The sequence below is a fragment of the Hemitrygon akajei genome, chromosome 13, assembly GCF_048418815.1.
Source record: "Hemitrygon akajei chromosome 13, sHemAka1.3, whole genome shotgun sequence".
NCBI classification, from domain to species: Eukaryota; Metazoa; Chordata; class Chondrichthyes; order Myliobatiformes; family Dasyatidae; genus Hemitrygon; species Hemitrygon akajei.
Genome location: NC_133136.1, coordinates 87163993 through 87183813, shown reverse-complemented (window position 1 = coordinate 87183813; position 19821 = coordinate 87163993). Strand labels below are relative to the sequence as shown.

General features: G+C 41.5%; 1 protein-coding gene across 1 annotated transcript in view; it reads right to left on the bottom strand.

Annotated features, from left to right (window-relative positions):
• Positions 1 to 19821, bottom strand: part of LOC140737556 (uncharacterized) — a 175655-nt gene that overhangs the window by 109811 nt on the left and 46023 nt on the right. Inside the window, exons 10-11 of the mRNA XM_073063998.1 lie at positions 19032 to 19058; positions 18863 to 18898 (exon numbers count right to left, since the gene is read on the bottom strand). Of these exons, the coding sequence (XP_072920099.1) occupies positions 18863 to 18898; positions 19032 to 19058 (63 nt within the window). The remainder of the gene's footprint in view (positions 1 to 18862; positions 18899 to 19031; positions 19059 to 19821) is intronic.

Here is a 19821-nt window from a genome sequence, read left to right as displayed (position 1 = left end):
TCCACAGAACCGCCTGTCTGAACCCCTGACTATCGAGTCCCCTATTACTATGGTCCTCTTTCTTCTATCCCTACCCTTCTGAGCTACAGGGCCGTCCTCTGTGCCGGAGGCCCGGCCACTGTCACTTCCTCCAGGTAGGCTGTCCCCCCCAACAGTACTCAAACATGAGTACTTATTGTCAAGGGGTACAGCCACTGGGGTACTCTCTAGTACCTGCCCCTTCCCCTTCCTGACCGTGACCCACCTATCTGCCTCCCGTGGCCCCGGAGTGACCACCTGCCTGTAACTCCTCTCTATCACCTCCTCACTCTCCCTGACCAGGCGAAGGTCATCGAGCTGCAGCTCCAGTTCCCTAATTCGGTCCCTCAGGAGCTGCAGTTCGGCGCACCTGGCGCAGATGTGGACGTCCGGGAGGCTCGGAGACTCCAGAATCTCCCACATCCGACACCGAGAACAACAAGCTGCCCTCACACTCATACTTCCCGAATAACTGAAAATAACAAGAACTAAAAGATAAGCCTACTGTGCCCTCTTCCGCCTAAGCCCTCTGAGCCCAAGCCCTACACTCTGCTCCCGGCTCACTCCGCTGCCCACAAACGAAGCTCTAATACGCTTTGTATTAGTGTACAGTGTGTAATCTAAAGGTGGTTAGTGATACAGTCATTGCCTATAAACAGGTGTAATCCAGTACACATCAGTATCCTTTCACTCTACTTTGCTGTAGCCCTAGAATTCTCAACAGGTCTATCATACTTTATTGCAAATTAATAGTTTCCAGGTATTATCACCACAATGCTAATCTCAGCATGGATGAACATCCCTTTGTCACTCAGTCTCAGTACCTATCAGTTTATAACCACCTGTAATATCAAAACTCCATCCAATCTATTGATTGGATCCCACTGAAACTTGGAAAAGTCATCAGTGAGGAGTCTCTGAGACAGCCAATATGAAATGCTATGAAACTTTACTGCTGAAAAGGATTCAGCTCCACTTCATCCAAATTGTGAGAGAGAATAGATTACACCATTTGTCAGTCAAGTGCTAGAGGTAAAAGTTATGATACCGTTTCACTGCTTACAGAAACTAACTGTATGTCATACCACTTTGAGAAGTTAATATTCAAACTTGACTTATTGCAATCAGAGTTTGCTGTTGAATTCAGAATCATTAACTAGACCAAACCAAATGTTTTTAGGTTTGATTTTAGGTAGACTGATATTTTCTGGTTCACAGTTATGAATAAAACAGAAGGATCTGAAATTTTTAATGGATTTTGATGTTTTATTCACACTGTTTTAATTTTCAATGATAAAACTTGCATTTATTTACATTTGCGAGGAGCTAGTGCTTTTAATATAATTAAGTTTCCCAATACCTTCCATAAAACCAAAAAAAAAATGACATCAGACTCATGAAAGATCTTCTAGCCATTAAGGTAGCAAATGTAATCATCCGAAAAGCTGCAGAGGGCAAATCTATCATTGGTAAGCCAAAAATTGCAGTAATAGGATGAGGTTGTAAAACTGCGTGCAAAATTGTGAAGAATGCATCAAAAATATCTTTCCAAAATTTTTTCAAGAGAGGACAAGACCAAAACATCAATTTGGGTTTTTTTTCCCATCTTTTTATTTTTTTGTATCTTGGTTATATTAAGGGTTTGGGAGGTCAATTATATTGGTGCTATTTATAGCTTTTTTCATATGTTAATTGCCATCAATGTGATCCCACTCCCTTTGTACTATTGAACATTATGTATTTGCTTTTGAAAAACTTAATAAAAAGATTGAAAAAGAAAGGACTCATGAAAGAAAACTCATTTTGTTATCCCTGCATTTAAGCTTCATTCCAACCCACAACATTGAAGCCATTATTGAAATTCCAACACATTGTCCTGTAGGGGTCAAACAAATAGGAAAGTGAAAGCTTCTCACTGTAATGTTCATGGCTTGCTTATCACTCTGACCAATCCCCACAGGTAAACCAAATTCAACTTCAGGTGCATTGCAAAGTCAAATCCTGAAATATTAAAATCCTAAAGAAAGAATTAAGATAATATAAGTTAACTAGGCTGTCGGGCTTTCCCAATCTGTCCGCTGCATGTCATTTACTATTAAGAACTTTTCTGCATGTATTTTTTTTCACAGGGTAAGTTTGGTATAAATATTCCCAGAGCCCCAGAGATCCAGAAATTTAATTGTCTTCCACTCCTTATCCCCGACTGTTTATTTTCTGCAGTCACATCTCCAGAGTTCTTGCAGCAACAGAGTCAGAACATTCATGGGATACTTGATCAGCCTGGACATGAACTGCAGGGCGATTCTCCACCAATACCAATGCCAGGGAATTATACAGAAAATATGGGGATACAGTGCCTATGATTTTTCCTCCTTTTTATTTGAAAGGACATTCAAAGTCCTAATGCTGTTAAAAAATTTACCTCTGTAATTTTTAGAAGTAATTAATACAGTGTCAACTGCATTAGTGGGAACCTTTTCTCACTCTGCTTGCTGAAGGTTTTCTTAATGATGTTCTGGTGTCCTTGAACTCTTTTTCTGAAGGACTATTAAAACTATGCAGATACTGGAAATCCAGGATAAAATCATAAAATACTGGAAGCACTCAAGTGACGTTTGTGGGAAGAGAAACAGAGCCAATGTTTTACGTCAGAGGTGTGTTGTGAGAACTGGGAAGCAAATTAAAGAGGTTTGTTCACCTGAACGGTGGGTGGGGGAGGGAGGGTGAAAGCAGATGGCTGTGGGGATAAGCTGGTCAGTGAGAGAGAGAGAGGGACAGAAGTCTGTAGGAGATGTGAAATACAGAGCAGGAAGACATGCCCAGCAGCCTTCTGGACTTAATACTGAATTCTTCAACTGCATGTAACTTGATTTCTCTGTCTGTATCAGTTGCCCACCTGTGATTTTGGATACGATTGTTTGTTATATTGCTCTGGAAGTGGTGGACATGCCCAGCCTGGCCTTCCGGACATGTCTCCTTGCTCTGCATTTCACAACCGTGACAGTTTCTTGTCCATGTTCCTTTGCATATGGACTCACTGCTTAACTGCGACCACTCTCTCACTGTCCAGCCTATTCCCTGCTTTTACCCTATTATAACCATCCTCCCTTCCTGCAGCTCGATAAGCTTCTTTGCCTTTCCCCAATTTTGATGGAGGACCTTTGACCTGAGGCGTTAGCCCTGCTTCTCTTCTAAAAATGGGTCCCGACCTGTTGAGTGTTCCCAGCATTTTCTGTTTTTATTTTAGACCCTTGTAAGCAGTTGAGGCAGTTTTTATTTTATGCTGACTGCTATTCACCCTCTCAATAACTGGGATGATGACTTCTTGACACAACTCCACTCACTCTTAGAGTTTTCTCCACAAAACCCTCTGCCACATGATACTTAAACATCAACTATAAAAACATGTACATTTGACATATACATTAATAACATGAATGTTTATTATAAAGCAAAACTTTAAGGTATCTGCTGTCCATTGTAAGCTACTTCGACCAACCACAGCAGGGATTAATTACACTCAGCACAGACATTTGGGTTCATGGAGGTCACAGGCTGTGAGGAGAGAGCTGCAGGTCATGGTTGAAAAAAATATATAATGATGTTCCATTGATATAAACCAGCCATCAACAAAGCATTGATGATCAAACCTGGGAAACTGGACTCAGTGTCACTAAGACACAGACATGTATATATCTATATTAGTATCCTGAAGCTCATTTACAAAAGTCACAACAGTGACTAGAGTAATTCTGAGAATACATAGGAAATGTATCTTTAATGAGTCGAAACCTCGGGAGTTTCCTAATCGCAAACAAAAGAGAATCTGCAGATGTTGGAAATCCGAGCAACAAACACAAAATGACCGTGTGGATAGTCAGAGACTTTTCCCCAGGGCTGGAATGGCTAGCACGAGAAGGTACAGTTTTAAAGTGCTTGGAAGCAGGTACAGAGGAGATGTCAGGGGTAAGTTTTTTTACGCAGAGAGTGGTGAGTGCGTGGAATGGACTGCCGGTGGCGGTGGATATGATAGAGTCTTTTATGAGACTCCTGGATAGGTACATGGAGCTCAGAAAAATAGACGGCTATGGGTAACCCTAGGTAATTTTGGCACAGCATTGTGGGCCAAAAGGCTGTATTGTGCTGTCGGATTTTTATGCTAAATCAGTTAAAATGCAGGAGGAACTCAGCAGGCCAGGCAGCATCCAGGAAAAGAGTTTCCTGATCTTGGTTCAGTTGATCTTCAGTGGGAGGTGACAGATTTCCAAGACAACAGTTCAGCAGTCTGGATTTGCTGCTCCCCTGAGATGATTTAAGGTGGGGAGTGGGGTTAAGCTTTTAGAAGAAGGAAGGTTCAACGTGTGTCCAGCAGGCTGTCACAGACACATCAGTTCGGTAAAGTGGCAAACATGAGAAAAGTGGAGATGCTGGAAATCCAAAGCAACACCCACAAAGTGCTGGAGAAACTCAGCAGGTCAGGCAGAGTAAAACAGTCAACATTTCAGGCTGAGACTCTTCATCATCTTTGATGCCTGACCGGCTGAGTTCCTCAAGCAGTTTATGTTGTGGCAAAATAAGATCTTTTTTGAAATTTGTAATCATATTTTAAAACAAATCAGAGAATCATAGTTTATAGCTTAGAAACAGGCCGTTCAGCCCATTGAGTCTGCACTGACCACATTACATTAATCCCATTTTAAAAATTCTTTCCACATTTATTCAAGTCCCCCCAGGTTCTTCCGATCACTTACACAATCAGGGCAACGTACAGTGGACAATTAACCTGGTAAACTCCACTTCTTGGGACATGGGAGGAAAACCGGGACACTCGAAGCAATCCCACACAATCACAGAGAGAGAACGTGCAAACTCCAAACAGACAGCACCCGAGGTCAGGATTGAACTGGTGCTGTGAGGCAGTGACTCTACTCGCCGCACCATTGCGCCGCCCACTTAGATTACAGAAGGCTTGAAATGCATTGGTCGAGTGGGATTCCGCTAATGTAGCTCTGATTGAGGTCAGAATAGGGTGTCACATCAGTTGCACCTCCTTTTGGGTTGAAGTTCAATGGGACTGAATACTGCCAGAGATGAACCACTTAACTATGTAGGTATCGTGTTAGCTTCCATTAGCGGCAGCACTCACAGAGTCAGGGTCTGATTCAAACCACATTCAGCGGATTGAGAATATATCCTGTGCTGCCAATTTGACCTAAACCCGAAGGTGTATTGCACCGCTGGAAGAGCTGTCTGCTCTCGCTGGTGGGAAGCAAAAGATCTAATGGTGCTCTTCAAAAGGTATCAGGGCTCTGCTGGCGCTCTGGGCTGAACCGTTGCCCACTCATTTCCCTCCACAGTTGCTGCCTGACCTGCTGAGTTCCTCCAGCATTTTGTGTCTGTTGCTGGCAAAAAGAAGAATTGTTCTGCTATAAAAGTGTTTGGACTGTGTCATCCACGAAACACCGCGAAGCTTTGAAACTCTGCTGTTCCCCAAATTCCATTGCTATTACTTTCTGGAAAATCTACCATTCTAAATCCAAAAGCCAAAGAAGGAAAAGGTTTACCTTGAGCATCAGATTCCCTGCTGTGATGTAATTTTTTCTGTATTGTTACAACAGATGGAACTTTTACCTATCAAATTTGTTCCTGATACGATAATGAGCCTTCCTTACCTTACTATTGCTCCAAGCACTAGAGCCATGGAGGAAGCATGACCAGCAACGACCCAATAGAAAGTGGGAGGATCATCACAGATGAGGCAGTTAATAAGAAGGAAGATGCAAGCTTCTTGCATATAAATTGCAATTCAGGAAAGTGCTATACCGTGAGAAAACTGCAAATTGGAAATTTTAAAAAAACCTGCATTTGCTGGAACTCTGAAATGAGAGCAGAAAGTGCTGGAAACACTCAGTTTGAAGTCAAAGACCCTTCAGCAGAAGCTGAAATGTTTCTTGGCTCCTGACATGGGACATGCGCTTAGTTAAAGTTTTGCCTCCTCATTTTGAGGAAGGATTTCAATGCACTAGAAGCTGTTCCGACAAGGAGGAGGAAGACCTGGAACGTGCAGGTTATGTTTGTATCGGCTGAGCCTAGAATGATGGAGTAAGATCACGAGGGGTCATGATGAGGTGAACACGGACAGGATGTTTCTCTTTTTGGGCCAATCTACAGCCAACAGCGACTCTTTAAAAATAAGGAACACATACTTATGATAGAGATGAGGCATTTTTTTCCCCTGAACGGCAGAAGTACTTCTTCATCAAAGGGAGGTAGAAGAAGAGTCTCTAAATATTCTTAAGACAGATACTCAATGAGTAAGGTGTGGAAAGGTTGCAGAGGATGGGTGAGAATGTGTAGTTGAGTTTATAATTAGATCAGCCATGACTTTATTGCATGGCAGAGTGGATTAAAGAGCTGAGTGTCTTTCTCCTAATTTGTACCTTCATTAAGGCCAGTCTGGCTGGCTGATCCCTTGAAAAGAGACTGCAAGATGGTGGTCACTGGTTCACATGCATTCCAGTCCACCTGCACCCGTGCTTCAATGGAATTAAAACCTCTTCTGTTCTAAGGCTTGCTGTTAAAGAGCCTACTGGCAAAACATACAACTTAGCACTGCTTTGGTATTCAGGGAAGGCTGCTCCCAAGCAGAAATGTGATTTCTCTCTGCTTCTTCTTTGCATGGTGAAGCGATGTCACTTGGTGAACCAAATTGCTGTGATCCCCCGGATAATTGACGGGCTGCATTCTGCCTCCATTCGCAAAGGCACGAGCCATAGCTCAAAAGATTCAGATGAATTAAACGCTCTGTTTCAGTGTTATGACTTAATTCGATGCTCAGAGGGCCCTGCATTGTTAAGGGAAACAGCTAAGAGAGAGAGAGAAAGGAATGCAAAAGCATTCCTGTAGAAAGAGCAGAATCACATGTTAATCAAGCTGCTCTAGCCAACCTGAGTAAAGATAGTCTGACCCCATGATCGTGAATCAAAATGAGGAGCGTGCAGCTGTTAGTAGGTAGCAAGTCATAAAAATCGTAGAATACATAGGGTTTAGTCATAAGACTAATTCACATCGGCCTCAAATTCAGAGGAATCTTTGGCACTGACACACACAAAATGCTGGAAGAACTCAGCAGGCCAGGCAGCATCTATGCAAAAGAGTACAGTTGATATTTCGGGCCGAAACCCTTCAGTAGGACTGGAGAGAAAAAAGCTGGAGTGAGAGTTAGAAGGTGGGGGAGGGGAGGAAGAAACACAAGGTGATAGGTGATTTGATTCTTTGATCCCAGGAGAGCAAAACCTTTTCCGATTCAGATTTTCAACCTGTTCTCACACAAACCCCATGGTTACTCTGGATTAATAAAGCTTCAGTTTAATTAAAAGTTTGAGAAGTGCAGCTTTGAGAAAGGAGTTTTAAAGAATCTAAATAGGCTGCTGTGCCACCTTCAAGTCATTCCTGTCAATAGAAACGATAAAACTTCATTATACTGAAATATTTCACACCATTAATAATTGGAGGGTAAGCAGTGATTTTTACAGCAGTTAATCTGAGTAAACAAAGTTTTATCCATTGAAATAATATGAAGTGCTAACTGGGATTTTATTGGCTGTGTTGAATTAGGTATGATAACATAAGAATGAAGAGCAGGTGTAGGCCATCTGGCTCCATGAGCTTTGCTTAAGCGTTCATCAAGACCGTTCAAAATTACGAATCTAAGTATTGGGAACAGGTGTAGGCCACTCAGCTCTGCCTTCCAATGAGTTCAGTGTTGAACTGACTGCAACCTTGGCTCCACATTCTTGCCTACCCCCAGTAACCTTTCAACCCCTCGCTCATCAAGAATTTAGCCAACTCATCTTCAAAAATATTCGAAGACACTGCTTCCACCTCTCTCATCAAATGGTCATGATCCTCTGAGGGAGAAAAAACATCTCGTCTATCTTAAATTCTCAACCCCTTATTTTTAAACAGTGAGCTCTGGTTTGAGGCTCTTTCATAAGTAGAAAGATCGTAAGAAAAAGGAATCTCTGTCAAGATCCCTCAGGGTCCTCTTTCTGTCTTTTAAACTCCAGCAGATGCAAACTTACTCTTTTCAACCTTTCCTCATAAGACATCTGCCCATTCCAAGTACTAACAGTCTAGTAAATCTGCTGATCTGCTTTGCACTCATTAAAAACCTGCCTTAAGCAAAGAGACCAATACCTCACACAGTACTCCACCTGTCTTAGCAAACCCTCCTTCTGTGGATCTTGTACACTCAGATCTGCCTGCACCTGAGACCTCGGCAATCTCGTATCATTCGCGTGATATGCCTATGCTTTAATTTTCTGGCCGAAGTTTTCCCATATGGTATTTCATTTGCCAGATTGTTTTCCACCGATTAAACCTATTTGTCCCTTTGTAACTTACTAATATCGTCCTTATTTTATCTCAGCTGATCTGCTTTAGCTTCACTTTCTCCGATTGCCTCAATATTCAGAAATCTATTGTTCTCTGAATTGAATAAACCCAATGACCAAACTTCCATACCTTTCTGGGGTACAGAATTCCAAACATTTGCCAATTTTGGAGTGCACAAGAATCTCCTCATCTCAGTCTTAAATGGTCCAGCCCTTAAACTAAGACGTGACCACTTGTTTCTAGACCGCCCATACATTCTCCATACAAATACCCTATTGAGCCCTGTAAGAACTCTGTCAGTTTGAATGAGATCACCTTTCATTTCTCCCGACTGCTGCATAATAAAGGAATAGTTTGAAGTCCTCCTCATTTTGCAAACATGTCATCACTGTAACTCCTTCTATGGAGACCAAAACTGAGCACTAGAGTCTCATTAAGACCCCACATAATCCCAAAAAAGTATTTCACCCCTGTTCTCAAATTCTTTCATAATGTGGACCAAACGTACTGTATCATACTGAGTCCTGCAGAAGGGTCTCAGCCCGAAACTTCGACTGTACTTTTTTCCATAGACGCTGCCTGGCCTGCTGAGTTCCTCCGGTGTTTTGTGTGTGTTGGTCAGATTTCCAGTATCTGCAGATTTCCTCTTGTTTGTGATACTGTATCATTGGCTTTTATAATTGCTTGCCACACCTGTGTGTTAGCTTTCAGTAATTTGTCTGCAAGGATATCCAGATTTCTTGGAACATCAACAATTTCCAATCTGTCACCATTTAAAAAATACTCCGTCTTTCTGTTTTGTGCACCAAAGTGGACAACCTTACATTTTTCTACAATGTGTTCCATCTGCAGCACATGGCTTTGACCAGGTCACTTGCAGGGTTTCTGATTCTCTCCCGCCTTCCCCGGGCAGACAGGGTTACATTCTTTCATCCATAGGAAGGCAGTCTCAGCACTGCTTCAATATCATCCTTATACCCTGAACCAGAATTGACATTGTTACGAACAATATTAACTTGGTTATAATTTAGTCTGCTAGTAAAAACAGGAATTATTAACTTGCAATTGAAAATGTTTCCAAACAGCTGAACTATTTGATTTTTAAAAAAAAAATGCAGCATTTCTACCTTGAAAAGGGTAGTGTGATTTTCAGGGTAATAGTAATACCGGGCAAGTATTTGCTAGGTTTCTTTGCACGCCTGACAAAATAGTGATGAGCATCTGTGTAATCTGTGGCTTTCAAACCACTGTTGAGATGGAAAATCAAGAAAATCTCTGTGGAGATTCTCCTCTTTATTCAAAGATGTCCCTTTCTCTAAATGATAGATTTAGTCTGAAATGCTGGAATTCTGGATGTAACAGATATGTAGAACGGTGAAGTTAGTCACAATGATTACTTGTACAGCTGCTTATAGATGTTATAAAAAATTATGTTCAAAAGTAACAGAGCTAAAACATTACAACTGTATCTGTGAAGACCCGCTGAGATGTGCACTAGTGGGGTTCAGTGCACCGAGCGTACAGACGCCTTCATTAAAAACAGGCTGGTTCTACTGAGAAAAGTCGCAATATTATACGCTTCCTTAATAAATATCACCTGTACCTGCTTTGTTAGATTATCTTGATATTCTCTGAAGGTGATGTAAAAATTTAACCTAACAATAATTAAGCTGTGGTTTTGCCCCTCTCTGAGCTACACTTTTAATTATCATGTTTCTAAATCCACGGGGCACAAATCTTGGTGCCTACCCTACAACTACAGCAGAGAACTAATTCTTATTCCTAAATCTCAGTGACACGATCAATCTAGAAATTGGGGTATAGGTTGTTTGTATGTAAGTATGCAAATGAGCAATATGATTTAATGACATTGACATATACATGGCATAAGCACAGATGGTAGTTGTTAGAATGCGGTAAGAGTTAATGTGTTTTGAAGCTCTTGGTGTCTGCCAGAGATTATTAAAGGCAGTTCTCACCAGTTATACATTAGTGGCTCACTGAACGTCACCCCCTACACAACAAGTGCTGACAAGAATAGTCAAAGCAACTGACGTGGATTAGGTTCAGGGAGAAAAAACACTGTGTTCTGAGGAAATACTTCGAAGCACCTACTGAGCATTGCTGATTGATGACACTGCCTACGAGACTTCAGAAATGTAGAACTAAGGAAAAGAAAACAGGCTCAGGATTTTACAGACGAACAAGGAGTCAGGAAACCTGCACCCAGTACTTAGAAAAAGTGTGTGTGTGTGTGAGTATGAGAGAGAGAGGGAGAGAGAGAGCGAGAGAGAGTGAGTGAGAGAGAGTGTGAGAGACAGTGAGTGAGAGAGTGTGTGAAAGAGAGAGAGAGTGAGTGAGAGAGGGAGAGAGAGTGAGAGAGAGAGTGAGAGAGAGTGAGTGAGTGTGAGAGACAGTGAGTGAGAGAGTGTGAAAGAGAGAGAGTGAGTGAGAGAGTGTGTGAAAGAGAGTGAGTGAGAGTGTGAAAGAGAGAGAGTGAGTGAGAGAGGGAGAGAGAGTGAGAGTGAGTGAGAGAGAGAGAGAGAGAGGGAGGAGGGAGGGAAGAGGGAACGATGCTGAATACAGTATGACACATGAGGAAGCTGAGGACTGCAGAGGAGCCTTGAGAACAGTTAGGTAGGGAATGGGATGGGATGGAATGATGGCTCTGACAGGATACTGTAAGCCTGCAGCCAAAGAATGTACAATGGATTCTGCGAGTCCTTCACAACAAATGCAAAGGGGGAGGAAATGTTCTTTACTGAGAATTACATTTTGGAAGCAAAGGGATCAAATTGAACACATATAGGCAATGAATACTGCCAAAAGATACTATAAGAAGGTTATTCTCCTATTGGATCTCATTTTAAAATGTCTTTTGCTGTTTAATCCGGTAACCTACAAAGAAGAACACAGAAAGAATGCAGAAATGGAATATTTGTTCAATCCGCAGCCATTAGACAGAGCAAACGTTGTACGTTGGCATGAGGAATTGAACTGAGTTAGGGATTTAAAAGACTCATCCAGACATCAGTGGATTCTCACACTGTGATGTGAGATCAGTTAAACAATAAAAAGGATTCAGTCAAATTGTTGGGTACACAAAGAATTACATTGGACCTGGCTAATAACATTGGAAAATGCCCCAAGATCTCATCCAGCGTAAACATGGAGTAACATTACTAGGCAAGGATTGGCTAAAAAGAAATCTAAAGTTAATCAGACAAATGTGTTACATATTCTTGCAAGTACTGTCATATCATGCATAGAAATCATATTACATGAGCGTGAAGCAATCTCCAAAATTATTGATGCTGGCATTACCAGATGCAAGGCACACATATTTATCAAGGCTGATGCCAGAACAGTGTACTTCTAGGGTTGACTATTGGCATATCTCCTGAAAGTTAGGTGGAAGAACAGCTAGATAATTCGAGAAGCGAGCATTGCAGAGCTCGGCTCTGTTGCGGGGATGTATCAGTATTACTCCACCTAGTAATGAGGCTCGCATCACTGCAGCTTAAATCAATGGAAAGTGGAGGCAGAAAGCACACTGACAGAGAGCATACGGCTCAGAAAGTGAATCCTTATTGTTAATTGTGGCACTGGGAGAATATTTAAGCTCAAGTATATCGTGTCAGGCAACAGACTGTGCACTAGTAATAATCAGATCCTGTAAGGTAGTCAGGATTAGCCATAAGAGATCTTAAGATATAGGAGCAGAATTAGGCCATTTGGCCCATCGAGTCTGCTCTGCTATTTCATCATGGCTGATCCGATTTTCCTCTCAGCCCCAATCTTCTGCTTTCGCTCCGTATCCCTTCATGCCCTAACAGTCAAGAATCCATCAGCCTCGTCCTTAAATATACATAAAGACTTTATTTCAGCTGTCTGTGGCAAAGAATTACACAAATTCATCACTCTCTGGCTCAAGAAATTCCTCCTCATCCCCATTCTAAAAGGACGTCCTATTCTGAGGCTGTGTCCTCTGGTCAGACTCTCCCACCATAGGAAACATCCCCTTCACATCCACTCTTTCAAGACCTTTCACCATTCAATAGCTTTCAATGAAGTCACTCCTCATTCTTCTGAATTCCAATAATACAGGTCCATAGCCATCAAACGCTCTTCATATGACAAGCTTTTCAATCCTGGAATCATTTTCATGAACTTCTTAAGAACCCTTTCTAGTTTCAGCACATCCTTTCGAAGATATGGGACCCAAAGCTGCTCACAGTACTCCAAGTGAGAACTCACCAGTGCTTTATAAAGTTTCAACATTCCATCTTTGCTTTTATATTTTAGCCCTCATGAAATGGATACTAACATCACATTTGTCTTCCTCTCCACAGACTCAACCTGCAAATTATCCTTTAGGGAATCTTGCACAAGGACTCTGAATCCCCTTTGTGCCTCAGTGTTTTGTATTTTCTCTCCGTTTAGAAAATAGTCAACCCTTTTGTTTCTTCTACCAAAGTGCATGACCGTACACTTTCCGATACTGTATTCCATCTGCCATTTCTTTGCCCATTCTCCTAATCTAAGCTCTCCTATAGCCTCTCTACTGCCTCAAATCTATCTGTCCCCCCCACCTGTCTTCAAATCGTCTGCAAGCTTTGCAACAACGCCATCAATTCCATAACTGAAATCACTGACATATAATGTGACACCTTGTCAAAGGCCTTCTGAAAATCCAAGCACACACATCAATTAAATATCCTTTGTGTATACTGCTTGTTATTTCTTCAAAAGCCAAAGGGAGAAATGCACAAATAGGAATGAACCACTGGCTACCACATTTCAGCTTTTGCCATTTTCTGTAGGGAAGATCTTTTGTCGTCATGTTTTACAAATTCCCTTTGGCTGTTTAGACCCAAAATAAGCGAGTTCAACCACACAGACTCTAACTTGGAGCGATGTGTGATTCTGTTCTCCAAATATCATGACTTCATTGTGTTATCAGTCTTCCAACCAATTCTACTGTAGATGGCTTCTTCAAGCTGTCTAATGCATTTATGAGAACACAACCTTCACTTCACAACCAAGACTTTGCAGTCACAGAAGCAGAAATCACTGAGACAACTCAGAAAGAACTTCTAAAAACAAAATGATAAGATTAAAAAATTGACTAATTCAGTTAAGTGTCCAAATGTGGGTGTGCATCCATTTATAATGGAGGATTCGATTTCTCTGCAAATTAAGGTTTCTAAACTCCTGGGAACACAAGCCTAGTCTAATGTTTCCTAGGGAGACAATTTGCCTTTCCTAGCATCATTCCGGCAAACCTGCAAACTACTTTGAATGTATTTCACTCCTGCATGAAATGAAATGAATCAGGCACTTCAGATGTGGTTTCACACCCATGTATGGAGGTTGTGCCCTGTACACCCAAAGCACAAACTCCATACTTTAGCGTAACATTCTCCTAGCCATAATGATAATGTAAGCATGATAATGTAAGACAGTGGAATGGGTAAGCAAAGATGATACGGATGATTTCTGCACTACCTGTACCGTATGATCCTTGAAGGTCATTCTGTTCTGATGAGTGGACTATGTGCATCCCGGGTAAAACCTTGCTTCGAGAGATAATCCTACTGACCTCAGTGGAATGAAAGCTGTAGGAAGGGTGCAAAATGGTGACACCACTCTACTGCCTGCTACTTGACTGGGCTTGAACTTTTAGGCTATGGCATAGTTGCTTGATGCATGTATCCTCCCAGGGATTTAGCAAGAACTGGCTAAGGAGTGGAGAGGGTAAAGTATGTTTGAGCAGTAAGGTGATAAATTCCTCATTGTTTTAATGAACTAGGTGGAAAAGGACTATAGGTTAAATATCTTAAAGAGTAGCTTTATTTGTCACATGTGCATCGAAGCATACAGTGAAATGGGACGGACAACACACACTAAATGCTGGAGGAACTCAGCAGGCTAGGCAGCATTTATGGAAAAAAGTACAGTTGACACTTCGGGCCGAAACCCTTCAGTCCTGCTGAAGCGTCTCGGCCCAAAATGTGGACTACTTTTTTTTTACCACAAATGCTGCCTGGCCTGCTGAGTTCCTCCAGCATTTTGTGTGTGTTGCTCGGATTTCCAGCATCTACAGATTTTCTCTTGTTTGTGAAATGCGATGAATATGCTGTGGGCAGCTGGTAAGTGTCTCCAAGCTTCTGGCGCCAACATAGCTTGGCCACATCTTACTAATCCTAACCTGGAACGTGGGAGGAAACCCGATCTCCCAGAGGAAACTGGCATGGCCACAGTGAGAAAGTACAAACTCTCTACAGACAGCGGCGGGAATTGAACGCACCTTTCACTGTTGGCACTACAAAGAATGGCAATGCTACCATGTTACCGTACAAGTTCCACTCATCCCTCCTCTTTTTGTTCAGTGGCTTGCATTCTGGGCAGCATGCGCTGGCACTGCATGAAAGGGCCAAATGCCTGGTAGCAGGTCCCAAGCAACACGCATGCAAAATGCTGGAGGAACTCAGCAGGTCAGGCAGTATCTATGGAGGGGAATGAGCAGTCAATATTTTGGGCCTTGAGCTTTCATCAGGACTCATGAAAAAAGGTTCCAATGGAGGATATAGGCCAGAAAATGTCAACTGCTTATTTCCCCCCATAGATGCTGAGTTCCTCCAGCAGCTTCTGTGTGTTGCCCTGGATTTCCAGCATCTGTAGAAGCTCTTGTGCTTATGATAGCAGATCCCTATTTTTATTTCCAGTTGAATAGTACCTTTCAATAACTGTTTTGCAGAAAACTTCACTTGTCAGCAGAGTTTCCTTGCAAGATGTGAGTTCAGCAAGATTCAATAAAGTGAACCACAGAAGATGGAGTGCAGTTCTTGGTAATTTTTCACAAAATGAGTTTCCATTTTCCCATACATCATTGAGGGGAATTTTCAAGGGGAGGCCAGGCACTTCTCCACAGGAAGCAGAATACAGAAAAGACCATAATGTTCCTGCAGGATATTACAAATGCTAATAGCATAGCTTTTAGAATTATAGGACCCTGGTGAAGCAAAAATCAATATTTTATTCTAATATGTATACAAATTCTGAAAGATTCCATGATTGTATTGATCAATAGGTTACTGAAACAATAAAGCAATAGATAATCATGACTATTAGCTCCCTGTGAATGTAAATAAATATGCATAGACTTGATGCCCACAACCAAGAAATTCTGAAATTAGTTCGATTTGTAGCTCAAGTGAATTTTGAGCATTTTCTTTCATTGAAAGAAAACTTAAAGTTCAGTCAGATTTTGCCGACACAGACTTGAAGGAAGGTAGGAGTGATTTCTTTTCTGCAAAGATTAGATTATTATGGATCTGTTCATCCTCAGCTATGAGATTACATTGTGTGAACAAAGGTTACACAGAGGCAGACTGAAAAGATGCCCTTCATTCACCAGTAATAATAATCATTAACCTTCACCGCAGGAATTATTTTTTTTACAACTGCTCACTCATTGTTTAATAAGTGAACTTCGAAATCATTTCCTCAATTTGAAATCAAATGTCTTGTAATCTTTCAGCAAATAATGCACATTTTGAATGCACCAACTCAAATGTAGAGAAACTGTGTCACCTCTGGACTAGTTTCATCCTACGGCATGAGGAAAAATAATGTTCAGGCTTTCAGACGTCTGGCTTGTTGCAGTCTCCTACCTTCTGAACCTTTCTGGGAGGCATTACCCATCTGAAGTTCGATGAGAAAGTGTACGCCAATCTAACGATTAATACAAGCATTGTACAGCTGATCCTGCAAAGGTTCGTCAATTCACCTTCTTGCAGAGCTGATCAATGCCGCAGAATTTTCCTCAATGAGAGCTGTCAGCATGGAATTTTCTACCGCAGCGGGTGATGGGAGCGAGATCACAAAGGAAGAAGATTATAGCACTGAGGGTGATGGGAGCGAGATCACAAAGGAAGAAGATTATAGCACTGAGGGTGATGGGGAACTGGTGCTGAAGAGATGAGGCCTGGCTGGGTGCGTCAGTCATGGTCACTTGGAATGGAGAGTCGGGCCTGAGAGGCTGATAGGCCTGATCTCGCTCTTAAATCCTTACGATCTTATCTGATAGCTTGTTTAAAATCATGGAAACTATCTTCTTCAGAATTGAACAAAACAAAGATTTTCTAAAATCAATCACAGAAAAGTTATTTCAAATGAATATTTCTTAAAGCGATTTGCTTTGATACAAAACATTATGCCATTGCTTTCAATTTACAGGCTGTATTCTTTTACATAACTGGAAAGTGGTGTTTCTTTGAGGTAATTTTTGTCATGTTGGAAACCAACAGTGACAAGACACGGAAATTAAGTTGCTCTGGACTGTAAGTTATGATACAGATTATTGTATCATACATAAGAGACTTGGATTAAATTTCTTAACACCTTATCTTACAGCAAGCAATATGAATCTGTTTAGTTTCATCTTTCATTATGAGTAGTTACAAGATATTAAATATAAATACTCCAAGTACTCAATAAAGCTGCAGAAGTTTTCATGCAATTGATCTAGTAACTTTGAAGATGAGCAGCAAGTCCAGCATGTCTTTACCAATTATAGACAGCACAAACACCTCCCGGTGTTTAGTCGGGAATGCAAATAAATTTAGTTGGCTCAATCTTGGGTACTAGCCTACAAAATACCCAGGACACCTTCAGAAAGGCAGCATCTATTATTAAGGACCTCCAGCACCCAGGGCATGCTCTTTTCTCACTGTTACCATCAGGTAGGAGGTACAGAAGCCTGAAGGCACACACTCAGTGATTCAGGAACAGCTTCTTTCCCTCTGCTATCTGATTCCTAAATGGACATTGAACTCTTGAACACTACCTCACTTTTTAATATATATTACTTGTATTTTGCACAAACTTTAATCTATTCAATATACGCATTCTGTTATTGATTTCTTATTTATTTCTTCTTCTTATTATTATTTTATTTTTATTTTTATTCTTCTTTACAGTATTATGTATTGCATTGAACTGCTGCTACTAAGTTAACAAATTTCACGACACCTGCTGGTGATAATAAACCTGATTCTGATAATTTCCCCTCAACCTGAGAGGCTAGCTGGGAGCGGCAAGTAACTGCAACAACTAGACTCATAGCTCGTAAGCCCATTGATCCAGAGTTTGTGATTCGCATGATCACACTTTTAAAAATGGTTAGTTATTTCAGTTGTATGTTGTGGAAATTTATCCAGTAGAAACTATCACAATTTGCTATTTAATAGTGCTTAGTTCAAAGGTAAATTGTTAGATAGGAATGTAGTAAACTGTTTCTTTTTTCAGCCTGCTTATGATTTTATGATGTATTAATTAGATCTCACAACATCACTGACCTCTGTTCAAATGCTTAGTTTAGAAATCATGCAGCACCCATGTGCCAATTCAATCACATATTGGGCTGTATTCGGCAGATGATATCAAGAAAGCAATTCTCTAAATTTCTGTATTTGTGATCAATACAGAAAGAATGCAAATCGATCAGCTTTGTACCCTCTTTATCTTGCTAAACTGCCTCACAAACTGAAGTGAAGTTACTGGATTAGTGTAATCTCTGTTTATATTCTAGGGTGTACGTCAAAACAGAGAAGTACTGGACAAAGTTGAATGTGTAACTACTTCACTATACTGGAGACAACACAGAAGAAGTGAGGCAAGCAGTGGGAATAACGTGTGCAGCGGTGACGATCCTTCAGAAAAATACGTATATTTTGTCAACGGTTTTGCAAAAAGATGAAATGATAAAAAATAAGTCTGAAAGTAACCAATGACTAGCAACTCGCTCTCAGTAGGCGGTGCTACATGTTCCACGTTGTCATGTCTGCACTGTGGACCCTGGTTTTGAAATCCAGTCAAATAACTTTAGAGGTTCAATACAAAAGGCAGATACAATTGTGCAGTGCAATTCATATTTTTGACTCGGGATGAATTTCCATGCATATTGGACTCAGTAGAATAGGTGATTGGGGGAGAGTGAATGAGAAAATCACTGTGTAGATCCAGACACTCAGAAGTACGTCCTTGGGAAGAGTGATGGTCAAATAGATGGATTCTAGGGGTCAGTGCCAACTTTGGGAGACGGGTGCCTCTGGAGGTAATCAGGAACCGATTGGTCAGATCACTGTGACATCAGGCCGCTCCCTTGCTCTTGGACAAAGTACTTGGTTACTTAAACTCTTCGCGCCTTCCTTGAATTCTTCTTGTTTCTCAACAACCACAGATGTTACAAATTAGACAGAAGCAACAAAAAAATGGAGTCGAGCAGACTGCTTAGAAAATTGATTGTGGATTAGCCACAATCCTTGCCAGCACATGCATGTCAAGGCCTTCCAAACTCCCCCACTCGCTGTCACCCTGCTTACATCACTGTGTCCTCCACCCCAGCCCATCCCGATCAGCCGAACTCTACTGAGTCGTGTACCTTTTCTCCTTTGTCACCTTTAAGACCGGCGTCGCCCTGGGCAACAGAGGAAAGGGAAGAGAAGAGGTATAATTTAATGGAACACTGCCCAGCTCACTGTAGACACACACACATACACATCATTTAAAATTGTGCAATGTACAGCAACCAAACAAAACGGACAGCTCACCTTCTCACCTCGACTTCCAACGTCACCCTGAAGGAAAAGAGAAGCAAAATCTGAATGTCAACACGATAAAAGGCACAGCAGATTTTTTTTAAAACTTCTATTCTTGTCCCAAACATTTAGAAACTCTGGCTACAAATGGAAAACAGAATTCATTGAGCTCTCACTCTGGAAAGGATAGGCCTGCATAGGACCTGCTGAATGGAGAAGGGCCCCATTAGTAATCTCTATGTGTTCACAGGCAGTGTTGTTTTCAGAAGAGAAATGTTACAGGGCTGGATCTTGGACCAATGTGTAATCCAGTCTCTCCTCAAATCTGCACTTATCTTGGGTGTGTATATATATAATACAATCTTGTGGTATCCTGGAGATGACAGCAAGGTCTTAATAGCAACTTGCCTCATTCAGCACCCTGCTGAGACCCACCACAGAATGCCCTGGTTGCCCTTTGCACGAGGCAAAATTAAAGGCTATCAAAGTTATTGGCTGGTGGTTGTCAACCCAAATCATTGGTTGTCCATTTTCCTCCCTGGATGCAGCCTTACCCCTTGAGTTCCTCCAGCCGCTTGTTTTTGTTGCTGCAGTGATATCCGGCCTTCCTAGACCTGGACCTGGACTACCCACAGTAGATGTCTCAAGGAACAGGTAAAATAACACCAAACTATTTCCCTAAATTCACTGGAAGGACAAGGGAACCAACATTAGTGTAAATTCCCAGAACCAGAACCCCAGGGCCTATTTACTCTCAATCAGCTGATTTGAAGACTCCTTGTTGTCTCCATGCCCAACACCA